The sequence below is a fragment of the Engystomops pustulosus genome, chromosome 4 (genome assembly GCF_040894005.1).
Source record: "Engystomops pustulosus chromosome 4, aEngPut4.maternal, whole genome shotgun sequence".
Classification (NCBI taxonomy): domain Eukaryota; kingdom Metazoa; phylum Chordata; class Amphibia; order Anura; family Leptodactylidae; genus Engystomops; species Engystomops pustulosus.
Window position 1 is genome coordinate 4880738 of NC_092414.1, and position 27847 is coordinate 4908584.

At 51.2% G+C, this 27847-nt stretch overlaps 1 protein-coding gene across 2 annotated transcripts in view; it reads right to left on the reverse strand.

The window, feature by feature from the left end:
• HIPK2 (homeodomain interacting protein kinase 2) overlaps window positions 1-27182 on the reverse strand; it is a 34014-nt gene extending 6832 nt beyond the window's left edge. Inside the window, exons 1-8 of one of the 2 annotated variants that reach the window (XM_072144846.1) lie at window positions 26750-27182; window positions 10546-11602; window positions 6316-6439; window positions 6099-6218; window positions 4220-4306; window positions 3369-3553; window positions 2644-2806; window positions 2435-2561 (exon numbers count right to left, since the gene is read on the reverse strand). In XM_072144846.1, coding sequence (XP_072000947.1) covers window positions 2435-2561; window positions 2644-2806; window positions 3369-3553; window positions 4220-4306; window positions 6099-6218; window positions 6316-6439; window positions 10546-11600 — 1861 coding nt within the window. In that variant the 5' untranslated portion in view covers window positions 11601-11602; window positions 26750-27182. The remainder of the gene's footprint in view (window positions 1-2434; window positions 2562-2643; window positions 2807-3368; window positions 3554-4219; window positions 4307-6098; window positions 6219-6315; window positions 6440-10545; window positions 11603-26749) is intronic. The other variant, XM_072144847.1, reaches the window with a different exon arrangement.
• Between the last annotated feature and the right edge of the window lie 665 nt (window positions 27183-27847).

Consider the following 27847-nt stretch of genomic DNA (forward strand, 5'->3'; position numbering starts at 1 on the left):
TGTCCCTGGAGAGATGTGTAATCAGACCTCACACTGCTGTGCTCTGTGCTCTCTGCCGCCAGTGTTATGTATGGTCCCTGGAGAGATGTGTGATCAGACCTCACACTGCTGTGCTCTGTGCTCTCTGCAGCCAGTGTTATGTATTGTCCTGGTGAGATGTGTTATCAGACCTCACACTGCTGTGTCCTGTGCTCTCTGCAGACAGTGTTATGTATTGTCCCTGGAGAGATGTGTAATCAGACCTCACACTGCTGTGCTCTGTTCTCTCTGCCGCCAGTGTTATGTATTGTCCCTGGAGAGATGTGTAATCAGACCTCACACTGCTGTGCTCTGTGCTCTCTGCAGCCAGTGTTATGTATTGTCCCCGGGGAGAGATGTGTAATCAGACCTCACACTGCTGTGCTCTGTGCTCTCTGCAGCCAGTGTTATGTATTGTCCCTGGAGAGATGTGTAATCAGACCTCACACTGCTGTGCTCTGTGCTCTCTGCAGCCAGTGTTATGTATTGTCCCCGGGGAGAGATGTGTAATCAGACCTCACACTGCTGTGCTCTATGCTCTGTGCAGCCAGTGTTATATATTGTCCCTGGAGAGATGTGTAATCAGACCTCACACTGCTGTGCTCTGTGCTCTCTGCAGCCAGTGTTATGTAATGTCCATGGAGAGATGTGTAATCAGACCTCACACTGCTGTGCTCTGTGCTCTCTGCAGCCAGTGTTATGTATTGTCCATGGAGAGATGTGTAATCAGACCTCACACTGCTGTGCTCTCTGCAGCCAGTGTTATGTATTGTCCCTGGAGAGATGTGTAATCAGACCTCACACTGCTGTGCTCTGTGCTCTCTGCAGCCAGTGTTATGTATTGTCCCTGGAGAGATGTGTAATCAGACCTCACACTGCTGTGCTCTGTGCTCTCTGCAGCCAGTGTTATGTATTGTCCTTGGAGAGATGTGTAATCAGACCTCACACTGCTGAGCTCTGTGCTCTCTGCAGCCAGTGTTATGTATTGTCCCTGGAGAGATGTGTAATCAGACCTCACACTGCTGTGCTCTGTGCTCTCTGCAGCCAGTGTTATGTATTGTCCCTGGAGAGATGTGTAATCAGACCTCACACTGCTGTGCTCTGTGCTCTCTGCAGCCAGTGTTCTGTATTGTCCTTGGAGAGATGTGTAATCAGACCTCACACTGCTGAGCTCTGTGCTCTCTGCAGCCAGTGTTATGTATTGTCCCTGGAGAGATGTGTAATCAGACCTCACACTGCTGTGCTCTGTGCTCTGTGCAGCCAGTGTTATGTATTGTCCCTGGAGAGATGTGTAATCAGACCTCACACTGCTGTGCTCTGTGCTCTCTGCAGCCAGTGTTATGTATTGTCCCTGGAGAGATGTGTAATCATACCTCACACTGCTGTGCTCTGTGCTCTCTGCAGCCAGTGTTATGTATTGTCCCTGGAGAGATGTGTAATCAGACCTCACACTGCTGTGCTCTGTGCTCTCTGCAGCCAGTGTTATGTATTGTCCCTGGAGAGATGTGTAATCAGACCTCACACTGCTGTGCTCTGTGCTCTCTGCAGCCAGTGTTATGTATTGTCCCTGGAGAGATGTGTAATCAGACCTCACACTGCTGTGCTCTGTACTCTCTGCAGCCAGTGTTATGTATTGTCCCTGGAGAGATGTGTAATCAGACCTCACACTGCTGTGCTCTGTGCTCTCTGCAGCCAGTGTTATGTATTGTCCCTGGAGAGATGTGTAATCAGACCTCACACTGCTGTGCTCTGTGCTCTCTGCAGCCAGTGTTATGTATTGTCCCTGGAGAGATGTGTAATCAGACCTCACACTGCTGTGCTCTATGCTCTGTGCAGCCAGTGTTATGTATTGTCCCTGGAGAGATGTGTAATCAGACCTCACACTGCTGTGCTCTGTGCTCTCTGCAGCCAGTGTTATGTATTGTCCCTGGAGAGATGTGTAATCAGACCTCACACTGCTGTGCTCTGTGCTCCCTGCAGCCAGTGTTATGTATTGTCCCTGGAGAGATGTGTAATCAGACCTCACACTGCTGTGCTCTGTGCTCTCTGCAGCCAGTGTTATGTATTGTCCCTGGAGAGATGTGTTATCAGACCTCACACTGCTGTGCTCTGTGCTCTCTGCAGCCAGTGTTATGTATTGTCCCTGGAGAGGTGTGTAATCAGACCTCACACTGCTGTGCTCTGTGCTCTCTGCAGCCAGTGTTATGTATTGTCCCTGGAGAGATGTGTAATCAGACCTCACACTGCTGTGCTCTGCGCTCTGTGCAGTCAGTGTTATGTATTGTCCCTGGAGAGGTGTGTAATCAGACCTCACACTGCTGTGCTCTGTGCTCCCTGACGCCAGTGTTATCCCTATAAGAGGCCTCTCCTGTACATACCCCGGCCAGGGGCAGTACCAGGAGTGTGGGGCACTTACCTTGGAAAGTTGGAGGGCAGACGATGAGCGCCTGCTGGAAGGGGTCGGGCCGGGCACAGATCTGGGTGGCGGCAGTCTGGAGGGGCATGCTCCTCTGGGCCACGGCTGCCATGGAGGCCGCAGAAGGCTGGGACAGGAGGACACATGATTAGACAATGAACCAGCAGGGGGATGGGCGGCACAGAGCACAGCAGGGGCAGGACACTTACCTGGCTGTGCACAGTATTCAGCTGGTTGCTGAACGTCATGGTGAGGTTGGTGGAGGTGCTGGGGGCCACGTGGGTGATGAAGGGGGTCTTGCTGTGGTTCACAGTGTCGTACATATTCACCCGTCTCTTGCAGATCTCCATATTCTGGAAGCAGGACTTTACACTGCGGAGAGAGAGGGGCAGAAAGCGAGGGGGCAGGTAGATGCCGGGGGAGGGGGAGAAGAGCAGAGGATGGGGGGGGGGGGGGGAGACACGAAAGAGACGCCACGTTACTGGATGAAGTCACAATCACATGAGGAAGAAGAGAGTTAAAGGGGAACTCCACCTAATGGTCACCTCTGCATGGAGAGGTCAATGAGGGGTCCCCGAGCTCTGAACCCCTGGAGGACCCCTGGAGGGTCCGGTGCTCCACACAGGATTACTAACCTGGGGGGTCTGAGCTCACAGATGACCCCCCACCCCCTCCCCAAACTCTCAGAAGAAAAGGTTTCATTCAAGATACGGAAAACGTTCCGTCCCAGACCGTGGGAACAAAGATGGAGATGAAGCGTCAGGGCCCTCAGACCCGACAACTATCTGACACCCCGGAGGGGAAGATCCAAGACTCCCCCCCAGGGGGCGATGTAACATAAGGGGACGGTAAGAAGATTATGGGGTGTATAAGTAGAAATACATAATGTGCCCCCCGCCCGCCTGCCCCCCAAGGCACCAGGAAGAGGCCGTACTGTGAGCTATGAGGGAAGTCCAAGAGATGGGTCATGGTGACAAATGGGTGATTCAGAGTCTCGATGGGGGTTATCCTCTTATCTGCATCGATGGTCAGCATCTTCTTCAGGAGGTCAATGAACTCCCTCCTGTCCGCCTTCTCCACCAGCAGGTCGCTGCCTTCCAGGTCAGAGGTCATGTTCACCTGCCGAAAATAGGACGAGTACAGTCAGGAAATCTGCATGCAAAGACCCCCCTGTCCCCCCCCCGAAACAGTCTCCTCGACTTCCCCGACACCCCTCCGCCCCCCCCCTACCCCACACTGCGCCCCCCCTACCCCACACTGCGCCCCTCCGCCTCCCCTGACACTACGCACCTCCACCTCCCCCCACACTGCGCCCCCCTCCACCCCACACTGCGCCCCTCCGCCTCCCCTGACACTACACCCCTCCGCCCCCCCTACCCCAGACTGCTCCCCCACACTGCGCCCCTCCACCTCCCCCCCCCAGGAACTGCGCCCCTCCGCCTCCCCTGACATTACACCCCTTCGCACCCCCCTCCCCACACTGCGCCCCTCCGCCTCCCCTGACACTACACCCCTCCACCCCCCCTACCCCACACTGCTCCCCCCCACACTGCGCCCCTCCACCTCCCCTGACACTACACCCCTGTGTCCCCCCTACCCCACACTGCACCCCTCCGCCTCCCCTGACACTACGCCCCTCCGTCTCCCCCACCATTATACACTACACCCCTCCGCACCCCCCCTACCCCACACTACGTCCCTCCGCCTCCCCTCTTCAGACTTCCCCGCACTCATCAGATCTTCGGATGCCCACCAGCACTCCTCCATCCCGAGGGTCTGACGTACCTGAGCCATGTCATCCAGGCAGTTGAAGATGTACTTTCTGGCTTCCTTGGATTTGATGCCAGTTTCGGATTCATGATCGTCAGGTGTCTGTGTACAAGAGATGGAGGTGAATATAGGATGGGGGGTGGGGGTCTGGAGAAGACAAGTCATAGCCTGGGGTCCGAGTACACGGGAGGCCTGGTCTGGGGTCTGTGTGCAGGAGGGGAGTGGTCTGGGGTCCGAGTACACGGGAGGCCTGGTCTGGGGTCTGTGTGCAGGAAGGGGATCGGTCTGGGGTCTGTATACACGGGAGGCCTGGTCTGTGGTCTGTATACAGGAGGGGATCGGTCTGGGGTCCGAGTACACGGGAGGCCTGGTCTGGGGTCTGTGTGCAGGAGGGGAGTGGTCTGGGTACACGGGAGGCCTGGTCTGGGGTCTGTGTGCAGGAGGGGAGTGGTCTGGGTACACGGGAGGCCTGGTCTGGGGTCTGTGTGTAGGAGGGGATTGGTCTGGGGTCTGTGTGCAGGAAGGGGATCGGTCTGGGGTCTGTATACACGGGAGGCCTGGTCTGGGGTCTGTATACAGGAGGGGGATTGGTCTGGGGTCTGAATACACGGGAGGCCTGGTGTGGGGTCTGTGTGCAGGAAGGGGATCGGTCTGGGGTCTGTGTACAGGAGGGGATCGGTCTGGGGTCTGTGTGCAGGAGGGGATCGGTCTGGGGTCTGTGTGCAGGAGGGGATCGGTCTGGGGTCTGTGTGCAGGAGGGGATCGGTCTGGGGTCTGTGTGCAGGAGGGGATCGGTCTGGGGTCTGTGTGCAGGAGGGGATCGGTCTGGGGTCTGTGTGCAGGAGGGGATCGGTCTGGGGTCTGTGTGCAGGAGGGGATCGGTCTGGGGTCTGTGTGCAGGAGGGGATCGGTCTGGGGTCTGTGTGCAGGAGGGGATCGGTCTGGGGTCTGTGTGCAGGAGGGGATCGGTCTGGGGTCTGTGTGCAGGAAGGGGATTGGTCTGGGGTCTGTGTGCAGGAAGGGGATCGGTCTGGGGTCTGTGTGCAGGAGGGGATCGGTCTGGGGTCTGTGTGCAGCAGGGGATCGGCCTGGGGTCTGTGTGCAGCAGGGGATCGGTCTGGGGTCTGTGTGCAGGAAGGGGATCGGTCTGGGGTCTGTGTGCAGCAGGGGATCGGTCTGGGGTCTGTGTGCAGCAGGGGATCGGTCTGGGGTCTGTGTGCAGCAGGGGATCGGTCTGGGGTCTGTGTGCAGCAGGGGATCGGTCTGGGGTCTGTGTGCAGCAGGGGATCGGTCTGGGGTCTGTGTGCAGCAGGGGATCGGTCTGGGGTCTGTGTGCAGCAGGGGATCGGTCTGGGGTCTGTGTGCAGGAGGGGATCGGTCTGGGGTCTGTGTACAGGAGGGGATCGGTCTGGGGTCTGTGTGCAGGAGGGGATCGGTCTGGGGTCTGTGTGCAGCAGGGGATCGGTCTGGGGTCTGTGTGCAGCAGGGGATCGGTCTGGGGTCTGCATACAGGAGGCGATTTGTCTGAGGGCCAGTAATCACACGGAGTCTGGTCCTGTATGCAGAGAGGGCCTGGTCTGTGGTCCGTATCCACATGGGTTCTGGTCTGGGATCTGATCTTGGTCCTGTATACAGAGAGAGGTTGGGATCTCTATCCACATGGGGGCTAGTCTTGTATACGGATGAGCTGTTCTAAGTCCTGTAGGTCTGGTCTCTATATTCACAGGGGTCTGGTCCTGTATACAGAATGGGTCTGGGGTCTTTATACACAGGGCTCTGATCTGGGGTCTATAACTGTCTATAATAACTCTGGGCATAAGGAAGATTATTTTTCTGCTTGTAGATTATATTTAGTTTTTATCACGGACTACCCCCAGAGCGCCTCGATTCCCACCTTAAGTCTCCACAGAGGATAAGGAGAGTCACCGTCCCGATTGAAGAACCTGGTGGTCTTGGTCCCGGAGCTGAGCAGATACTCGGCCGGTAGACCCTGAGTTTGGGAGATGTAGCGGATCTATGAGAAGAGAGAAGTTATGGTTATTATATATCATACTGCCCCAGAATGCAGTGGCTGATAACAGGGAGCAATAGACTGCGGGTTCACAGCTCACCTGGTCATATTCAGAGGCCCCGGGATATAGGGGCCACCCCAAAAACAGCTCGGCAATCACACACCCCAAAGACCACATATCGATGGCTTCACAGAACGGTAATCCCAGTATAATCTCCGGAGCCCTGCAAAAGAAAATACAGCACATGGATCAGACACGGACAGAGAGACGGTAATAACTGTGCGTTATAACAGCAGAGAGAGGCAACTGAAGGGTTAACAAGGCCTAAGCGAGTGCGTTCTCCAGGAGAGAAAGGGTTAATTCTGACCCTCCCCCACCCCTCGCAATGCAGAATGACCTAAACTACCCCAATCCTATTACTATGCAAATCTAAGCTCTGCTTCATCTGCCTCCAAAGCCAAGTGACCAACATGACACAGATCCGGAACATCCCTGTAATATCATATACAACGCCGAGGCCCGAACATCCCCCTAATATTATACACAACACCGACCCAGAACATCCCTGTAATATCATATACAAACCGACCCAGATCATCACAGTAATATCATACACAACACTGATCCGGAACATCCCTGTAATATCATATACTGCACTCCCTGTAATATTATACACAACACCGATCCAGAACATCCCTGTAATATCATATACAAGACCGACCCAGAACATCACAGTAATATCATATACAACACTGATCCGGAACATCCCCCTAATATTATACACAACACCGACCCAGAACATCACAGTAATATTATACACAACACGCCCTGTAATATTATACACAATGCCGATCCAGAACATCCCTGTAATATTATACACAACGCCGATCCAGAACATCCCTGTAATATCATATACAACACTCCCTGTAATATCATACACAACGCAGATCCAGAACATCCCCGTAATATCATACACAGCGCAGATCCAGAACATCCCTGTCATATCTTACACAGCGCAGATCCAGAATGTAATATTATACACGGCGCATATTATAGACAAGGTGCCGATTCAGAACATCCCGTAATATCATACACAACACTGACCCAGAACATCCCCCTAATATCATACACAGCGCAGATCCAGAATATCCATATAATATTATACACGGTGCATTTTATATACAAGGCGCCGATTCAGAACAAACCTGTAATATTATAAACCATGCTGATCCAGAAATTTTGTGCAATAATAGGTATATATGGGCATCTCTACAACTCTCATCACTGTGTATCAGATCATACCCGGACAGATTGGTCGTTCTCCACTGTGTATGGAGATCACGCGTGTGCGGCGGGGGAGGGGAGTGAAGATTTCCTGCAGGTTCAGAACGTAAATCTCAGAACCCTCGGAATAGCAGATGTCTCTGGAGAAATCGCACTGCAATGCAGGTGTATCCGAGCCCCCCTCAAGTCGTCATCATCATCATCATCAACGACGCGACCAAAAACCTGGCGGACCGCATGGTGGGTGTGTGATGTATGGACCTCATGGAATAGCAGAGCCGAGAGTGCAAATATTCACCTCAGTCCACCCTACACATAATAACTTTGTACTGAACAATTTTTATCATTATAAATGGCGGAAACATTGTCGAGAATGACAATTATTTGGAACACATTTGGAATTTTAGTGTGCGGTTAAATTTTGGGTTTAACAAAATGGCGAAACCCTGCCTCACGGTACAAGAGACAAGGGCCTCGATTTACTAATATTGTTATGAGGTAAACTTTATCACAATGGCTACTGCTGTATGGAATATATGCGTAAATCTGGCGCGTTTATGATTACTAAGCCATATACACCACATACAAGGCCTTTTTCACTAAAAATGTCACAATGTCAGGAAAACGGATTAAAAGAACGAAAAAAAATAATTAAAAAATCTCCACACGAAATTTCCATTGAGAAAAACATCAATGTAAACAAAGCAAGTTGAGCCGCCATGTTGGACTGGCTCGGGCCTAGCAGGACCCTAGCATCCAATCAACTCACTGCTTTCATATTCCAACCCTTCACAGCAGAATGACAGCTAGAATCTGATTGGCCACTAGTGCAGGATAGGAGATAACAGACATCTAGTAATTGTTCTGCTCTGGGCTACGGACTTCCAGTCATGTATATTGTAATGGCTGCTCTTTAGAAGGTATTCATTAATTTTACTATCATTACTATTAATATTATGTAAAAGAAAATAGCACTTTAGTAAAAATATGTGATGCCTTCATGCAACCAATGAGAACAATACTTTCATTTTCCAGTGTGTAATAGAAAAATAAAAGCTCAAATCTGATTGGCCACTAGAGCACCAGATTGGTTGCTATGGGTAGTGCTGATATTTTTACTTGGTTACGAACGCTGTTTTCACACTTATTAAAGTGTTTGCGCCACTTTTCTGTCTGACTTTGTGTCGCGGCTGCTCCATGTCCGCCACGCCACAAAATTCTGCACCTAAAGGGTCGTTCCGGTATAGAGTCCGACCTTGCGCCATGTTTATTACTGCAACTCGACAGTATTGTGTCACACGCTGTATCTTAAAAAGTGCACACCAAAAAAAGTTGGTGCCCACTTCCCAAGGAGCGCAGGGGGCGCCAAATAATGGAGACCGTGCGCCACTTTTGACTAATCCGGCGCACACTGCAGACTCCACTACTTTTGATAAACGTGGCCCATTGTGTTTACACTGTGTTCACGTAAATGTAACACAAAGTGAGAACGCTGCCTCAGACCTCATCTTGGATAAGGACATTCATATAGTAATAATGTTTGGTAGGAAGTGCGGAATCTCTGCCGCCATATCCATCCTTCTCCAGGCCACACATCTGCCGGCAGGAGGAGGGGGGAGCCGCCATCGCCGGCCGCACTGTGATGCAGAATCTAAGTATCAGCCGCCGCTCGTGAGCCGGGTGCACAAGCAGCCATGACAATGAGACAGGAGACAGGAGGGGGAGCAGGGTGGCCATGATTAACTCTCTGCTGACCGCCACATGAAGGGTTACACAGCGCAGAATAATACGAAAGTTATATATTCACGAATAACTGGATTGTAATAGAAAGGATGATAGAAAGTGTACAGGAACACTGCACCGCAGATGTGGTGTATCTCAGCCAAACACTGCATCCAAGAATGGTGTGATACTGTCTGCTGAGCTGTGTATCTAATCATTTCATGTGTGATACTGCCTGCTGAGCTGTGTATCTAATCCTACCAGGTGTCATACTGTAAGATGAGCTGTGTATCTAATCCTCTGAAGTGGGATACTGACTGCAGAGCTGTGTATCTAATCCTCTCATTTGTGATACAGTCTTCTGAGCTGTGTATCTAATCATATATCATGTGTCATACTGACTGCTGAGCTGTGTATCTAATCCTCTCATTTGTGATACTGTCTGCTGAGCTGTGTATCTAATCATATATCATGTGTCATACTGTGTGCTGAGCTGCGTATCTAATCCTAACATGTCATACTGTGTGCTGAGCTGTGTATCTAACCTTTTCCTTTGCGATAATGCTGAGCTGTGTATCTAATCCTATCCTGGGTGATACTCTCTGCTGAGATGTGTATCCAATCCTATCCTGCGTGATACACTCTGCTGAGATGTGTATCTAATCCTATCCTGTGTGATACTGTCTGCTGAGCTGTGTACCTCATCTGCTCATGTGTGATACTGTCTGTTGGGCTGTGTATCTAATCCTATTATGTGTGATACTACCTGCTGAGCTGTGTACCTAATCCTATCCTGTGTGATACAGTCTGCTGAGCTGTGTATCTAATCCTATCCTATGTGATACTGTCTACTGAGCTGTGTATCTAATCCTCTCCTGTGTGATACTGTCTGCTGAGCTGTGTATCTAATCCTATCCTGTGTGATACTGCCTGCTGAGCTGTGTATCTCATCCTATCCTGTGTGATACTGACTGCTGAGCTGTGTATCTCCTGATGGGATTAGATACAGCCTGTATATACTACTTCCCCATCCTGTAAGGTCTGTGTAGACACTGGGGGCTGATGATGACACCTCTGCTATAATGAGGGTGTAGGATGCGCTCGCATGCACCGCATGGCCGTATTATCCAGTGTTTTGCGCCGCTCGTGATTATAATCTATTTTTTAGTAATAACGCACCTAGGAGGATTAGCACGGACATTAATACAATCCAGCAGATTATAGGACATGAGGGACGGCACAGATCCCAGCAGGTGACTCTCTTAAAGGGGAAGTCTACCTTCAGTTACTGCCATTAGTTCCATACACATGAGCGTGACTCACCTGTAATATCTGGACTGCAGGTAGGTGGAGCACACAGCTTTAGACACGTGACTGGCAGATCCAAAGTCGATGACTTTGACCCGATACGGCTGCCTGGAAGGGTCCACCAGCATGATGTTCTCCGGTTTGAGGTCAGCGTGGATCAGGCCGAGGCTCTTCAGTTTCATGAGCGCCGTGCCCACCTGCTGCAGCACCGGCCGGATGTACTTCAGCGGCAGCGGGCTGAACTTGTTCTGCTTCAGGAAGTCGTAGAGGTTCTGCTCCAGCATCTCGAATACAAGGCATGTGTGGTTCTTGTGCTGGAAGCACTCGTAGGCCCGGACAAAGTTGTAGTCGTCGGCGCTCTCCGTGCTCAGCCGTGCCAATATGCTGACCTCGATCTGCCCCTGCCGGGCATAGGACGGGTGGTTCTTCAAGATCTTTATGGCCACAATCTCATTGGTGCCTCTTTTCCAGCACTTGACCACCTGCCCGAAGGTTCCTCGGCCCAGGAACTCCAGGACTTCATAAGTGTTGGTCATGGAGCAGAGGACCTCGTGTTGCACCAGCTGGTAGTCTCCTTCGCTGTTGGAGCCACTGTTCTTGGAGGTGGCGGTGGAGGTGGTCGCTGCTGTGGCCCCGCTCGCATTGTTCTGGGTCATGGGAAGGTGTTCGTCTACGATCTGCACGCTGCCGTTGTCCAGCTCCTCGCACTTCCTCTTCAAGCCGCACTTCTGGTAGGTGTCCAGAAGGCTGACCGTACTGCGTCGCATCAGGTTGGTGGGGGGTCCGACGAGCCTCTGACCGCTCGCCGGTGCCGCTACTGAAGAGCCGCTACTGGAAGAAGAAGTCACCACGAGGTGACCAGAGCTGGTCGGGAAGATGACCTTCTGCTCGTAGGAGAGCGCCGGCTGCCCGGACGTAGAGCTGCTCTTTCCTGGGTTATAGACCTTGCTATGGCAGCCGTATCCGGTCATATCCCAGGTGGAGCAAACTTCCAACTTGGGCTTCTTCACGCTACAGAAGGAGGACAACGGGAGGCCGTGGGAGGAGAATGTGTACAAGGAAGAGGCCATACCTGCAAGAGGAGAACAAGATGGTTTATTACATGAAGGGTCAGATCCAAGGAAATTCTACACTACTGTGACTGTGTGCACCAGGTGGTCACAGCTCCTCCCACTCCATTAAATCCCACCCCTCCGGAAGAAACAAGAGCCATTTATACTATCATTTACCATAATCATATGGGGGAGTGGCTGATAACAGAGAGCAATGGATTGTATCCCCCCTGTACAGTCTCCTCTCCCCGGGGTGTAATGGCTGATAACAGAGAGTAATAGATTGTATCCCCCCTGTACAGTCTCCTCTCCCCGGGATGTAATGGCTGATAACAGAGAGTAATAGCTTGTAGTAGATGGATGACGCCCCTGGAGTATAATGACTGATGTGGTGACTCGGTGTCGGGTGGATGATGGGGGGGATGTGATGTAGGAGACGTGAAGTCTGATGAGGTCACAATGATGTCATATGACTCAGCCTCTGACTCACCAGGACAGCAGAGCCTGGACAGTAACCCTTCATGTGCCACCCACCAACCAGTCCCTGCACCCAGGACCGGCACCCAAGGCAAGAGACTGCACCCAGGGGGCAGCAGAGGACCCCAGGAGGCAGCACAGGACCCCAGGAGGCAGCAAAGGACCCCAGGGGGCAGCACAGGACCCCAGGAGGCAGCACAGGACCCCAGGAGGCAGCGCAGGACCCCAGGGGGCAGCAGCAGGACCCCAGGGGGCAGCAGCAGGACCCAAGGAGGCAGCACAGGACCCCAGGAGGCAGCACAGGACCCCAGGAGGCAGCACAGGACCCCAGGGGGCAGCAGCAGGACCCCAGGGGGCAGCACAGGACCCAAGGAGGCAGCACAGGACCCCAGGGGGCAGCACAGGACCCCAGAAGACCGTCTCTGTGTTTACAAATGTCTACATATTCCTGCAGACACTCTGCTCCTGCCCTGACAAGCAGGGAAAGCACATCTTCCTATTGGCTGAGCTGCGGTGCCCTGGGGGCAGGGGATGCTTCCTGCAGGAGGACACACTGAGCACTAGGTGGCGCTATAAATCCTGTACATTATATACGGTCTCATCTCCAGAATGTCACATGATCCACACAAAGATCACTGCCATCCAATCAGTACTGATACCCCACTACTGCCCTCTGGGGGGCACTACTCATCCCGGGGGCAATTACAAGTTGTTGCGGTGTCCATGACAACAGGTGTTCAATATTTCACCTCCCAGAATTGATTCTCCGTCCTCATTACTAAGAAATATCCAGATAATATGTTTACACAGCGGCCGCCCCTCCTCCTCCCCCGCCAATGAGCCAAGGTCCAAGAACACGCTGCAACATTATCCAACACTACAAAGTGTTACATTATACAATGTGTTACCTGTATATAATAGGGGGGGGGGGGGTCACAGAGCATGCCCACTACACTCATCCAGTATATAGGGGATCACAGAGCATGCCCACTACACTCATCCAGTATATAGGGGGTCACAGAGCATGTCCACTACACTCATCCAGTATATAGGGGGTCACAGAGCATGCCCACTACACTCATCCAGTATATAGGGGGTCACAGAGCATGTCCACTACACTCATCCAGTATATAGGGGGTCACAGAGCATGCCCACTACACTCATCCAGTATATAGGGGGTCACAGAGCATGTCCACTACACTCATCCAGTATATAGGGGGTCACAGAGCATGCCCACTACACTCATCCAGTATATAGGGGGTCACAGAGCATGCCCACTACACTCATCCAGTATATAGGGGATCACAGAGCATGCCCACTACACTCATCCAGTATATAGGGGGTCACAGAGCATGCCCACTACACTTATCCAGTATATAGGGGGTCACAGAGCATGCCCACTACACTCATCCAGTATATAGGGGGTCACAGAGCATGTCCACTGCACTCATCCAGTATATAGGGGGTCACAGAGCATGCCCACTACACTCATCCAGTATATAGGGGGTCACAGAGCATGCCCACTACACTCATCCAGTATATAGGGGATCACAGAGCATGTCCACTGCACTCATCCAGTATATAGGGGGTCACAGAGCATGCCCACTACACTCATCCAGTATATAGGGGGTCACAGAGCATGCCCACTACACTCATCCAGTATATAGGGGATCACAGAGCATGCCCACTACACTCATCCAGTATATAGGGGGTCAAAGAGCATACCCACTACACTCATCCAGGATATAGAGCGCCTCAGAGCATGCCCACTACACTCATCCAGTACACTCATCCAGTATATAGGGGGTCACAGAGCATGCCCACTACACTCATCCAGTATATAGGGGGTCACAGAGCATGCCCACTACACTCATCCAGTATATAGGGGGTCACAGAGCATGTCCACTACACTCATCCAGTATATAGGGGGTCACAGAGCATGCCCACTACACTCATCCAGTATATAGGGGGTCACAGAGCATGCCCACTACACTCATCCAGTATATAGGGGATCACAGAGCATGCCCACTACACTCATCCAGTATATAGGGGGTCAAAGAGCATGCCCACTACACTCATCCAGTATATAGAGCGCCTCAGAGCATGCCCACTACACTCATCCAGTATATAGGGGGTCACAGAGCATGCCCACTACACTCATCCAGTATATAGGGGGTCACAGAGCATGTCCACTACACTCATCCAGTATATAGGGGGTCACAGAGCATGCCCACTACACTCATCCAGTATATATAGCGCCTCAGAGCATGCCCACTACACTCATCCAGTATATAGGGGGTCACAGAGCATGCCCACTACACTCATCCAGTATATAGGGGGTCACAGAGCATGCCCACTACACTCATCCAGTATATAGGGGATCACAGAGCATGCCAACTACACTCATTCAGTATATAGGGGGTCACAGAGCATGCCCACTACACTCATCCAGTGTATAGGGGGTCAAAGAGCATGTCCACTACACTCATCCAGTGTATAGGGGGTCAAAGAGCATGTCCTCTACACTCATCCAGTATATAGGGGGTCAAAGAGCATGTCCACTGCACTCATCCAGTATATAGAGGGTCACAGAGCATGCCCACTACACTCTTCCAGTATATAGGGGGTCACAGAGCATGTCCACTACACTCGTCCAGTATATATAGCGCCTCAGAGCATGCCCACTACACTCATCCAGTATATAGGGGGTCACAGAGCATGCCCACTACACTCATCCAGTATATAGAGCGTCTCAGAGCATGTCCACTACACTCATCCAGTATATAGGGGGTCACAGAGCATGTCCACTACACTCATCCAGTATATAGGGGGTCACAGAGCATGCCCACTACACTCATCCAGTATATAGGGGGCCACAGAGCATGTCCACTACACTCATCCAGTATATAGGGGGCCACAGAGCATGTCCACTACACTCATCCAGTATATAGGGGGCCACAGAGCATGTCCACTACACTCATCCAGTATATAGGGGATCACAGAGCATGCCCACTACACTCATCCAGTATATAGGGGATCACAGAGCATGCCCACTACACTCATCCAGTATATAGGGGGTCACAGAGCATGCCCACTACACTCATCCAGTATATAGGGGATCACAGAGCATGCCCACTACACTCATCCAGTATATAGGGGGTCACAGAGCATGCCCACTACACTCATCCAGTATATAGGAGGTCACAGAGCATGTCCACTACACTCATCCAGTATATAGGGGATCACAGAGCATGCCCACTACACTCATCCAGTATATAGGGCGTCACAGAGCATGCCCACTACACTCATCCAGTATATAGGGGGTCACAGAGCATGCCCACTACACTCATCCAGTATATAGGGGGTCACAGAGCATGCCCACTACACTCATCCAGTATATAGGGGGTCACAGAGCATGCCCACTACACTCAGCCAGTATATAGGGGATCACAGAGCATGCCCACTACACTCATCCAGTATATAGGGGGTCACAGAGCATGCCCACTACACTCATCCAGTATATAGAGGATCACAGAGCATGCCCACTACACTCATCCAGTATATAGGGGGCCACAGAGCATGTCCACTACACTCATCCAGTATATAGGGGGTCACAGAGCATGTCCACTACACTCATCCAGTATATAGGGGATCACAGAGCATGCCCACTACACTCATAAAGTATATAGGGGGCCACAGAGCATGTCCACTACACTCATCCAGTATATAGGGGGCCACAGAGCATGTCCACTACACTCATCCAGTATATAGGGGGCCACAGAGCATGTCCACTACACTCATCCAGTATATAGGGGATCACAGAGCATGCCCACTACACTCATCCAGTATATAGGGGATCACAGAGCATGCCCACTACACTCATCCAGTATATAGGGGGTCACAGAGCATGCCCACTACACTCATCCAGTATATAGGGGATCACAGAGCATGCCCACTACACTCATCCAGTATATAGGGGGTCACAGAGCATGCCCACTACACTCATCCAGTATATAGGGGGTCACAGAGCATGCCCACTACACTCATCCAGTATATAGGGGGTCACAGAGCATGCCCACTACACTCATCCAGTATATAGGGGATCACAGAGCATGCCCACTACACTCATCCAGTATATAGGGGATCACAGAGCATGCCCACTACACTCATCCAGTATATAGGGGGTCACAGAGCATGCCCACTACACTCATCCAGTATATAGGGGGTCAAAGAGCATGCCCACTACACTCATCCAGTATATAGAGCGCCTCAGAGCATGCCCACTACACTCATCCAGTATATAGGGGATCACAGAGCATGTCCACTACACTCATCCTGTATATAGGGGATCACAGAGCATGCCCACTACACTCATCCAGTATATAGGGGGTCACAGAGCATGCCCACTACACTCAGCCAGTATATAGGGGATCACAGAGCATGCCCACTACACTCATCCAGTATATAGGGGTCACAGAGCATGCCCACTACACTCATCCAGTATATAGGGGGTCACAGAGCATGCCCACTACACTCATCCAGTATATAGTGCGTCACAGAGCATGTCCACTACACTCATCCAGTATATAGGGGGTCACAGAGCATGCCCACTACACTCATCCAGTATATGGGGGTCACAGAGCATGCCCACTACACTCATCCAGTATATAGGGGGTCACAGAGCATGCCCACTACACTCATCCAGTATATAGGGGGCCACAGAGCATGCCCACTACACTCATCCAGTATATAGGGGTCACAGAGCATGCCCACTACACTCATCCAGTATATAGGGGGTCACAGAGCATGCCCACTACACTCCTCCAGTATATAGGGGGTCACAGAGCATGTCCACTACACTCATCCAGTATATAGGGGGTCACAGAGCATGCCCACTACACTCATCCAGTATATAGGGGGTCACAGAGCATGCCCACTACACTCATCCAGTATATAGGGGGTCACAGAGCATGCCCACTACACTCATCCAGTATATAGGGCGTCACAGAGCATGTCCACTACACTCATCCAGTATATAGGGCGTCACAGAGCATGTCCACTACACTCATCCAGTATATAGGGGGTCACAGAGCATGCCCACTACACTCATCCAGTATATAGGGGGTCACAGAGCATGCCCACTACACTCATCCAGTATATAGGGCGTCACAGAGCATGTCCACTACACTCATCCAGTATATAGGGGATCACAGAGCATGTCCACTACACTCATCCAGTATATAGGGGGTCACAGAGCATGTCCACTACACTCATCCAGTATATAGGGGATCACAGAGCATGTCCACTACACTCATCCAGTATATAGGGGGTCACAGAGCATGTCCACTACACTCATCCAGTATATAGGGGATCACAGAGCATGCCCACTACACTCATCCAGTATATAGGGGGTCACAGAGCATGCCCACTACACTCATCCAGTATATAGGGGATCACAGAGAATGCCCACTACACTCATCCAGTATATAGGGGATCACAGAGCATGTCCACTACACTCATCCTGGCACCTGTATGAATACGCCAGTTCTGCTGTTCTGTTGTCACTGAGGGAGGAAAGATAAAAAAACGCTGGAAAAAACCTTCCTGGGGGGGCTCTGCCTGGCTGGCTCTGTATTCTGGGGGGCTCTGCCTGGCTGGCTCTGTATTCTGGAGGGCTCTGCCTGGCGCTGTATTCTCGGGGGGCTCTGCCTGGCACTGTATTCTGGGGGGCTCTGCCTGGCTGGCTCTGTATTCTGGAGGGGGGCTCTGCCTGCCTGGCACTGTATTCTGGGGGGCTCTGCCTGGCTGGCTCTGTATTCTGGAGGGGGGCTCTGCCTGCCTGGCACTGTATTCTGGGGGGCTCTGCCTGGCTGGCTCTGTATTCTGGAGGGGGGCTCTGCCTGCCTGGCACTGTATTCTGGGGGGCTCTGCCTGGCTGGCTCTGTATTCTGGAGGGGGGCTCTGCCTGGCTGGCTCTGTATTCTGGAGGGGGGCTCTGCCTGGCTGACTCTGTATTCTGGAGGGGGGCTCTGCCTGGCTGGCTCTGTATTCTGGGGGGCTCTGCCTGGCTGGCTCTGTATTCTGGAGGGGGGCTCTGCCTGGCTGGCTCTGTATTCTGGAGGGGGCTCTGCCTGGCTGGCTCTGTATTCTGGAGGGGGGCTCTGCCTGGCTGGCTCTGTATTCTGGAGGGGGGCTCTGCCTGGCTGGCTCTGTATTCTGGAGGGGGGCTCTGCCTGGCTGGCTCTGTATTCTGGAGGGGGGCTCTGCCTGGCTGGCTCTGTATTCTGGAGGGGGGCTCTGCCTGGCTGGCTCTGTATTCTGGAGGGGGGCTCTGCCTGGCTGGCTCTGTATTCTGGAGGGGGGCTCTGCCTGGCTGGCTCTGTATTCTGGAGGGGGGCTCTGCCTGGCTGGCTCTGTATTCTGGAGGGGGGCTCTGCCTGGCTGGCTCTGTATTCTGGAGGGGGGCTCTGCCTGGCTGGCTCTGTATTCTGGAGGGGGGCTCTGCCTGGCTGGCGCTGTATTCTGGAGGGGGGCTCTGCCTGGCTGGCGCTGTATTCTGGAGGGGGGCTCTGCCTGGCTGGCTCTGTATTCTGAAGGGGGGCTCTGCCTGGCTGGCTCTGTATTCTGGAGGGGGGCTCTGCCTGGCTGGCGCTGTATTCTGGAGGGGGGCTCTGCCTGGCTGGCGCTGTATTCTGGAGGGGGGCTCTGCCTGGCTGGCTCTGTATTCTGGAGGGGGGCTCTGCCTGGCTGGTGCTGTATTCTGGAGGGGGGCTCTGCCTGGCTGGCGCTGTATTCTTGGGGGCTCTGCCTGGCTGGCGCTGTATTCTTGGGGGCTCTGCTTGGCTGGCTCTGTATTCTGGGGGGCTCTGCTTGGCTGGCTCTGTATTCTGGAGGGGGGCTCTGCCTGGCTGGCACTGTATTCTGGGGGGCTCTGCCTGGCGTGCACTGTATTCTGGGGGGCTCTGCCTGGCGTGCACTGTATTCTGGGGGGCTCTGCCTGGCGTGCATTGTATTCTGGGGGGCTCTGCCTGGCGTGCATTGTATTCTGGGGGGCTCTGCTTGGGGTGCATTGTATTCTGGGGGGCTCTGCCTGGCGTGCATTGTATTCTGGGGGGCTCTGCCTGGCGTGCACTGTATTCTGGGGGGCTCTGCCTGGCGTGCACTGTATTCTGGGGGGCTCTGCCTGGCGTGCATTGTATTCTGGGGGGCTCTGCTTGGGGTGCATTGTATTCTGGGGGCTCTGCCTGGCGTGCATTGTATTCTGGGGGGCTCTGCTTGGGGTGCACTGTATTCTGGGGGGCTCTGCCTGGCACTCCCCTGCGCCCGCTCTTCCCCTTCCCTCTATGGGTGACATCCCATTCTCATGTCCGGGGCGTTGTGGCCGTGCAGGGAGATGATTCTAACGAGGATTATCCATAATCTCAGATCACTGCGGATTATTGGAGAACGGCACAAGGACAGAGGACGCGCCACTGACCTCTCCCCAAATGTGACCCTCCAGGCTGCAGCCAGTGCTACCTGTACTGGGGCCGTGTCCTCACACTGCTGTGCTCTGTGCTCTCTGCAGTCAGTGTTACCTGTACTGGGGCCGTGTCCTCACACTGCTGTGCTCTGTGTTCTCTGCAGCCAGTGCTACCTGTACTGGGGCCATGTAATCACACTGCTGTGCTCTGTGTTCTCTGCAGCCAGTGCTACCTGTACTGGGGCCATGTAATCACACTGCTGTGCTCTGTGCACTCTGCAGTCAGTATTACCTGTACTGGGGCCGTGTCCTCACACTGCTGTGCTCTGTGCACTCTGCAGTCAGTATTACCTGTACTGGGGCCGTGTCCTCACACTGCTGTGCTCTGTGTTCTCTGCAGCCAGTGCTACCTGTACTGGGGCCATGTAATCACACTGCTGTGCTCTGTGTTCTCTGCAGCCAGTGCTACCTGTACTGGGGCCATGTCTTCACACTGCTGTGCTCTGTGCACTCTGCAGTCAGTATTACCTGTACTGGGGCCATGTCCTCACACTGCTGTGCTCTGTGTTCTCTGCAGCCAGTTCTACCTGTACTGGGGCCATGTAATCACACTGCTGTGCTCTGTGTTCTCTGCAGCCAGTGCTACCTGTACTGGGGCCATGTAATCACACTGCTGTGCTCTGTGCACTCTGCAGCCAGTGCTACCTGTACTGGGGCCATGTAATCACACTGCTGTGCTCTGTGCACTCTGCAGCCAGTGCTACCTGTACTGGGGCCATGTAATCACACTGCTGTGCTCTGTGCACTCTGCAGCCAGTGCTACCTGTACTGGGGCCATGTCATCACACTGCTGTGCTCTGTGCTCTCTGCAGCCAGTGTTATATATTTTGCCCGGAGAGAACTTTGTGTATGTTGTTAGTAGCAGGAGGACTGTTCCTCACACTGCTGTGCTCTGTACACCGAGTGCTGGCGATATTACTTATTTCTGAGCAGAGTCTTCTACAGCTTTTCCCCAGATCAAGAGCTCATAGAGGAGATTAGTGCAGAGAGCCAAGAGCACAGCAGTGAGAGAACACAACATCAGTGCAATAGGAGAGGATACAACTCACGGGAATATCCATCAAGCTGTATATAGCAGTAGTATCTGGGTAGTATATGAGGGTATCCTGTGGGGTGTATATAGCAGTAGTATCTGAGTAGTATATGAGGGTATCCTGTGGGGTGTATATAGCGGTAGTATCTGAGTAGTATATGAGGGTATCCTGTGGGGTGTATATAGCAGTAGTATCTGAGTAGTATATGAGGGTATCCTGTGGGGTGTATATAGCGGTAGTATCTGGGTAGTATATGAGGGTATCCTGTGGGGTGTATATAGCAGTAGTATCTGGGTAGTATATGAGGGTATCCTGTGGGGTGTATATAGCAGTAGTATCTGAGTAGTATATGAGGGTATCCTGTGGGGTGTATATAGCGGTAGTATCTGGGTAGTATATGAGGGTATCCTGTGGGGTGTATATAGCAGTAGTATCTGGGTAGTATATGAGGGTATCCTGTGGGGTGTATATAGCAGTAGTATCTGGGTAGTATATGAGGGTATCCTGTGGGGTGTATATAGCAGTAGTATCTGGGTAGTATATGAGGGTATCCTGTGGGGTGTATATAGCAGTAGTATCTGGGTAGTATATGAGGGTATCCTGTGGGGTGTATATAGCAGTAGTATCTGGGTAGTATATGAGGGTATCCTGTGGGGTGTATATAGCAGTAGTATCTGGGTAGTATATGAGGGTATCCTGTGGGGTGTATATAGCAGTAGTATTAGGGTAGTATATGAGGGTATCCTGTGGGGTGTATATAGCAGTAGTATCTGGGTAGTATATGAGGGTATCCTGTGGGGTGTATATAGCGGTAGTATCTGGGTAGTATATGAGGGTATCCTGTGGGGTGTATATAGCGGTAGTATCTGGGTAGTATATGGCGGTATCCTGTGGGGTGTATATAGCAGTAGTATCTGGGTAGTATATGAGGGTATCCTGTGGGGTGTATATAGCGGTAGTATCTGGGTAGTATATGAGGGTATCCTGTGGGGTGTATATAGCGGTAGTATCAGGGTAGTATATGAGGGTATCCTGTGGGGTGTATATAGCGGTAGTATCTGGGTAGTATATGAGGGTATCCTGTGGGGTGTATATAGCAGTAGTATCTGGGTAGTATATGAGGGTATCCTGTGGGGTGTATATAGCGGTAGTATCTGGGTAGTATATGAGGGTATCCTGTGGGGTGTATATAGCGGTAGTATCTGGGTAGTATATGAGGGTATCCTGTGGGGTGTATATAGCAGTAGTATCTGGGTAGTATATGAGGGTATCCTGTGGGGTGTATATAGCAGTAGTATCTGGGTAGTATATGAGGGTATCCTGTGGGGTGTATATAGCAGTAGTATCTGGGTAGTATATGAGGGTATCCTGTGGGGTGTATATAGCGGTAGTATCTGGGTAGTATATGAGGGTATCCTGTGGGGTGTATATAGCGGTAGTATCTGGGTAGTATATGAGGGTATCCTGTGGGGTGTATATAGCGGTAGTATCTGGGTAGTATATGAGGGTATCCTGTGGGGTGTATATAGCAGTAGTATCCGGGTAGTATATGAGGGTATCCTGTGGGGTGTATATAGCAGTAGTATCCGGGTAGTATATGAGGGTATCCTGTGGGGTGTATATAGCAGTAGTATCCGGGTAGTATATGAGGGTATCCTGTGGGGTGTATATAGCAGTAGTATCCGGGTAGTATATGAGGGTATCCTGTGGGGTGTATATAGCAGTAGTATCCGGGTAGTATATGAGGGTATCCTGTGGGGTGTATATAGCAGTAGTATCTGGGTAGTATATGAGGGTATCCTGTGGGGTGTATATAGCAGTAGTATCTGGGTAGTATATGAGGGTATCCTGTGGGGTGTATATAGCAGTAGTATCTGGGTAGTATATGAGGGTATCCTGTGGGGTGTATATAGCAGTAGTATCTGGGTAGTATATGAGGGTATCCTGTGGGGTGTATATAGCAGTAGTATCTGGGTAGTATATGAGGGTATCCTGTGGGGTGTATATAGCGGTAGTATCTGGGTAGTATATGAGGGTATCCTGTGGGGTGTATATAGCGGTAGTATCTGGGTAGTATATGAGGGTATCCTGTGGGGTGTATATAGCGGTAGTATCTGGGTAGTATATGAGGGTATCCTGTGGGGTGTATATAGCAGTAGTATCTGGGTAGTATATGAGGGTATCCTGTGGGGTGTATATAGCAGTAGTATCTGGGTAGTATATGAGGGTATCCTGTGGGGTGTATATAGTAGTAGTATTAGGGTAGTATATGAGGGTATCCTGTGGGGTGTATATAGCAGTAGTATCTGGGTAGTATATGAGGGTATCCTGTGGGGTGTATATAGCAGTAGTATCTGGGTAGTATATGAGGGTATCCTGTGGGGTGTATATAGTAGTAGTATCTGGGTAGTATATGAGGGTATCCTGTGGGGTGTATATAGCAGTAGTATCTGGGTAGTATATGAGGGTATCCTGTGGGGTGTATATAGCAGTAGTATCTGGGTAGTATATGAGGGTATCCTGTGGGGTGTATATAGCAGTAGTATCTGGGTAGTATATGAGGGTATCCTGTGGGGTGTATATAGCGGTAGTATCTGGGTAGTATATGAGGGTATCCTGTGGGGTGTATATAGCAGTAGTATCTGGGTAGTATATGAGGGTATCCTGTGGGGTGTATATAGCGGTAGTATCTGGGTAGTATATGAGGGTATCCTGTGGGGTGTATATAGCAGTAGTATCTGGGTAGTATATGAGGGTATCCTGTGGGGTGTATATAGCAGTAGTATCTGGGTAGTATATGAGGGTATCCTGTGGGGTGTATATAGCAGTAGTATCTGGGTAGTATATGAGGGTATCCTGTGGGGTGTATATAGCAGTAGTATTAGGGTAGTATATGAGGGTATCCTGTGGGGTGTATATAGCAGTAGTATCTGGGTAGTATATGAGGGTATCCTGTGGGGTGTATATAGCAGTAGTATCTGGGTAGTATATGAGGGTATCCTGTGGGGTGTATATAGCGGTAGTATTAGGGTAGTATATGAGGGTATCCTGTGGGGTGTATATAGCTGTAGTATCTGGGTAGTATATGAGGGTATCCTGTGGGGTGTATATAGCAGTAGTATCTGGGTAGTATATGAGGGTATCCTGTGGGGTGTATATAGCAGTAGTATCTGGGTAGTATATGAGGGTATCCTGTGGGGTGTATATAGCAGTAGTATTAGGGTAGTATATGGCGGTATCCTGTGGGGTGTATATAGCAGTAGTATCTGGGTAGTATATGAGGGTATCCTGTGGGGTGTATATAGCGGTAGTATCTGGGTAGTATATGGCGGTATCCTGTGGGGTGTATATAGCAGTAGTATCTGGGTAGTATATGAGGGTATCCTGTGGGGTGTATATAGCAGTAGTATCTGGGTAGTATATGAGGGTATCCTGTGGGGTGTATATAGCAGTAGTATCTGGGTAGTATATGAGGGTATCCTGTGGGGTGTATATAGCAGTAGTATCTGGGTAGTATATGAGGGTATCCTGTGGGGTGTATATAGCAGTAGTATCTGGGTAGTATATGAGGGTATCCTGTGGGGTGTATATAGCGGTAGTATCTGGGTAGTATATGAGGGTATCCTGTGGGGTGTATATAGCAGTAGTATCTGGGTAGTATATGAGGGTATCCTGTGGGGTGTATATAGCAGTAGTATCTGAGTAGTATATGAGGGTATCCTGTGGGGTGTATATAGCAGTAGTATCTGGGTAGTATATGAGGGTATCCTGTGGGGTGTATATAGCAGTAGTATCTGGGTAGTATATGAGGGTATCCTGTGGGGTGTATATAGCAGTAGTATCCGGGTAGTATATGAGGGTATCCTGTGGGGTGTATATAGCAGTAGTATCCGGGTAGTATATGAGGGTATCCTGTGGGGTGTATATAGCAGTAGTATCTGGGTAGTATATGAGGGTATCCTGTGGGGTGTATATAGCAGTAGTATCTGGGTAGTATATGAGGGTATCCTGTGGGGTGTATATAGCGGTAGTATCTGGGTAGTATATGAGGGTATCCTGTGGGGTGTATATAGCAGTAGTATCTGGGTAGTATATGAGGGTCTCCTGTGGGGTGTATATAGCAGTAGTATCTGGGTAGTATATGAGGGTATCCTGTGGGGTGTATATAGCAGTAGTATCTGGGTAGTATATGAGGGTATCCTGTGGGGTGTATATAGCGGTAGTATCTGGGTAGTATATGGCGGTATCCTGTGGGCTGTATATAGCAGTAGTATCTGGGTAGTATATGAGGGTATCCTGTGGGGTGTATATAGCAGTAGTATCTGGGTAGTATATGAGGGTATCCTGTGGGGTGTATATAGCAGTAGTATCTGGGTAGTATATGAGGGTATCCTGTGGGGTGTATATAGCGGTAGTATCTGGGTAGTATATGAGGGTATCCTGTGGGGTGTATATAGCGGTAGTATCTGGGTAGTATATGAGGGTATCCTGTGGGGTGTATATAGCAGTAGTATCCGGGTAGTATATGAGGGTATCCTGTGGGGTGTATATAGCAGTAGTATCCGGGTAGTATATGAGGGTATCCTGTGGGGTGTATATAGCAGTAGTATCTGGGTAGTATATGAGGGTATCCTGTGGGGTGTATATAGCAGTAGTATCTGGGTAGTATATGAGGGTATCCTGTGGGGTGTATATAGCAGTAGTATCTGGGTAGTATATGAGGGTATCCTGTGGGGTGTATATAGCAGTAGTATCTGGGTAGTATATGAGGATATCCTGTGGGGTGTATATAGCAGTAGTATCTGGGTAGTATATGAGGGTATCCTGTGGGGTGTATATAGCAGTAGTATCTGGGTAGTATATGAGGGTATCCTGTGGGGTGTATATAGCAGTAGTATCTGGGTTGTATATGAGGGTATCCTGTGGGGTGTATATAGCAGTAGTATCTGGGTAGTATATGAGGGTATCCTGTGGGGTGTATATAGCAGTAGTATCTGGGTAGTATATGAGGGTATCCTGTGGGGTGTATATAGCGGTAGTATCTGGGTAGTATATGAGGGTATCCTGTGGGGTGTATATAGCCGCTCTGCCCGCCGCTCCTCGCTATATTTGCCAGTCTGTGTCACGTCAGTAACATTTCAGCCTAATATAACGTCCCTCGTCACATACTGCAGCTGCTCACTGCTATCTGTACCCAGAAAAGCTGGGTACCTCTATGTACAGTCCCTGCAGCCTGCACCCAGCTTTCCGAGGATCAGACAAGACAACATAGGATGAGATGACTCAAACACTACAATTCTCTCAGGATGGATTTCCGGGTAAATTCTCCATAAATCCAGCGATGAGAAGATTCTCCCGTCTCCTCCAAACCGGAGGCATCAGCATCACATACAATCCCCCCCCCCCAAAAAAAATCAACATTTTCTACCCCAAAAATAGCCCTGCCTGCTGTATAAATGTATAAATAGCCGGGCGCTGCGGGTGTGGCCACCAGGGGGCGCTGCTCACGTCTGCTCTATGTGAGTTCACACTCAGACACAGAGGAAGGGCCCAGGCAGGAAAAAAAGGGAAAAAATCTTGGTGCAGTTTTAACAATAAAACAACCTTTGTCTGCTTTTTCTTTGCTGCAGTCACCACACACCCCTAAACCCCAAGATTGGGGGGACCCCAAAGGTTAAATGCCCCCCTCCCCCCCATAACAACCTCAGTGTCATAAAAGGGGGTGAGGAGGGTCTGACGAGAGATGGGTGCTAGAAGGGTTAATAAACTTGGAGTGTGTGGACCCCCTATAGATACAGTCTACACCCCCCCTTTCTATGGTGTCAAGGGTTAATATATTCTGCTCTTCTCTCCAGCACACAAGGGGTGGGGGTGATGGGGTAAGTTGTGCCTGATATTTCTGGCAGCTCCTATATACACAATGGCAGCTCTCTCCACCCCATCCTTCCTCCATAGGGCAGGGGAAAAGTCAGGGACAGTTCACATTAACCCCTTGGAAGACGGATGTATAGATCACATATAGGAAGTGGACGGATACAATGTAACAATCTAAATAGAAAACAAAACCTGATACAATGTAACAATCTAAATAGAAAACAAAACCTGATACAATGTAACAAACCGCCCGCTCTTACCTCCACACACAGGGGCAGCCGCTGCAGGATCTGGGGGGCTTCATGGCAGTGACCCCGGTGACAGGCAGGCTCACGAGTCTTCTGCAGTCTTGGGGTTCAGGGCACCCACCTCCAGGCTCTAGCATCAGGCAGCGTCCAGTAGCACCCCCATGTCTGGTGCACCCTAAAACCGGGGAGATGGCTCCCCCCAGGAGCAGGGCCTAGCAGGGGGGGGGGCTATGCAGGAGATTGTTGTTTTTTTGTTTTTAGGGTGACCCGTAGCCCAGAGATCCCGGAAGACAGATCCCCCCAGGGCAGTAGTGCAGCCCCCCGACAGGTCCCCCCATGCAGGGAGCCCTGCACCCAACCTGCCTGCAAGCTGCAAAAAGTTGAATTTAGAAAAGAGAGAGAGAAAAGGCAGCAGCAAAGTAGGAGGAGGGGGAGGAGGAGGAGGATGGAACAGAGGAGGAGGCAGAGGAGGGAACAGAGGAGCAGGAGGAGGGGGCAGAGAAGGGAACAGAGGAGGAAGCAGAAAGAGATGGAGGAGGCAGATAGAAGAAAAGAGAGGTGGAGGAGGCAGATAGGAGAGGAGAAAGAAAAGAGAGATGGAAGAGGCAGACACAGGAGAAGAGGAAGAAAAGAGGGATGGAGGAGACAGAGGAGAGGAGGAAGAAAAGAGAGATGGAGGAGACAGAGGAGAGGAGGAAGAAAAGAGAGATGGAAGAGGCAGACACAGGAGAGGAGGAAGAAAAGAGGGATGGAGGAGACAGAGGAGAGGAGGAAGAAAAGAGAGATGGAGGAGACAGAGGAGAGGAGGAAGAAAAGAGAGATGGAAGAGGCAGACACAGGAGAGGAGGAAGAAAAGAGGGATGGAGGAGGCAGACACAGGAGAGGAGGAAGAAAAGAGAGATGGAGGAGACAGAGGAGAGGAGGAAGAAAAGAGAGATGGAGGAGGCAGACAGAGGAGAGGAGGAAGAAAAGAGGGATGGAGGAGGCAGACAGAGGAGAGGAGGAAGAAAAGAGGGATGGAGGAGGCCGAAACAGGAGAGGAGGAAGAAGAGAGAGGTGGAGGAGGCAGACAGAGGAGAGGAGGAAGAAAAGAGGGATGGAGGAGGCAGA